This window comes from Alligator sinensis, unplaced genomic scaffold, assembly GCF_000455745.1.
Source record: "Alligator sinensis unplaced genomic scaffold, ASM45574v1 scaffold107_3, whole genome shotgun sequence".
Lineage (NCBI taxonomy): Eukaryota > Metazoa > Chordata > Crocodylia > Alligatoridae > Alligator > Alligator sinensis.
This window is the reverse complement of record NW_005842578.1, coordinates 681,253-681,910: the sequence shown is the minus strand read 5'-3', so window position 1 is coordinate 681,910 and position 658 is coordinate 681,253. Positions and strand designations below refer to the sequence as shown.

Here is a 658-nt window from a genome sequence, read left to right as displayed (position 1 = left end):
CAGAATGGCTGCGGCCCCGGTGAGGTGCGCATCGCCTTCCACATCTCCAGCACCCGCGACCCCCGTGCTGCCCCGGACCAGGGCGCCGGCGCCCGCCCCAGCTGCATGTTCGTGGGTTGCAGCGCGCCGGCTGCCCGTGCCAAGGACAAGATCACCTGCGACCTCTACCAGCTCATCAGCCCCTCCCGCGACGCACTGCCCACCAACGTGGACTTCCTGCTGGCCACTGCTGCCGCCTCCCCCAAGTCCGAGGGGCCGCCTGAGGCACCCAGCGGGGATGCAGGCGGGCGCGAAGCCCCGGCGGGGCCCGGCAAGGCCGAGTTGGGCGTGGGTGAGAAATCAGCGGGCCGGGACTGCATGGCCGGCTTCCACGTGGACGTGGTGGTGACAGGCGTGGTGGACGAGTGCGTGTTCTTCGGCAAGGACAGCACCAAGAACATGAAGGAGGAGACCGTGTGCCTAGTGGCGGGACCCGAGGCGCTGGGCGAGGACCCGCCGCCCGGCCAGCTCTTCTTCCTGCACCCGCCTGAGGACACACGGGCGCCTGAGGTGGGTGGCACGGACGGGGCCCCGGAGCGCGGCAGCGGTGCCGGCGCCCCCGACTCGGCGCCACCCGGCGACCCCTCGCTGTGCCGCCTCTACCGCCACGTCTCGCCCG

The 658-nt window shown here is 72.5% G+C and overlaps 1 protein-coding gene across 1 annotated transcript in view; it reads left to right on the top strand.

Annotated features, from left to right (window-relative positions):
- FBXO46 (F-box protein 46) overlaps window positions 1-658 on the top strand; it is a gene marked incomplete at its 5' end in the record, with an annotated part of 2,323 nt that overhangs the window by 415 nt on the left and 1,250 nt on the right. The window contains one exon of the mRNA XM_025214311.1: window positions 4-653. Coding sequence (XP_025070096.1) covers window positions 4-653 — 650 coding nt within the window. The remainder of the gene's footprint in view (window positions 1-3; window positions 654-658) is intronic.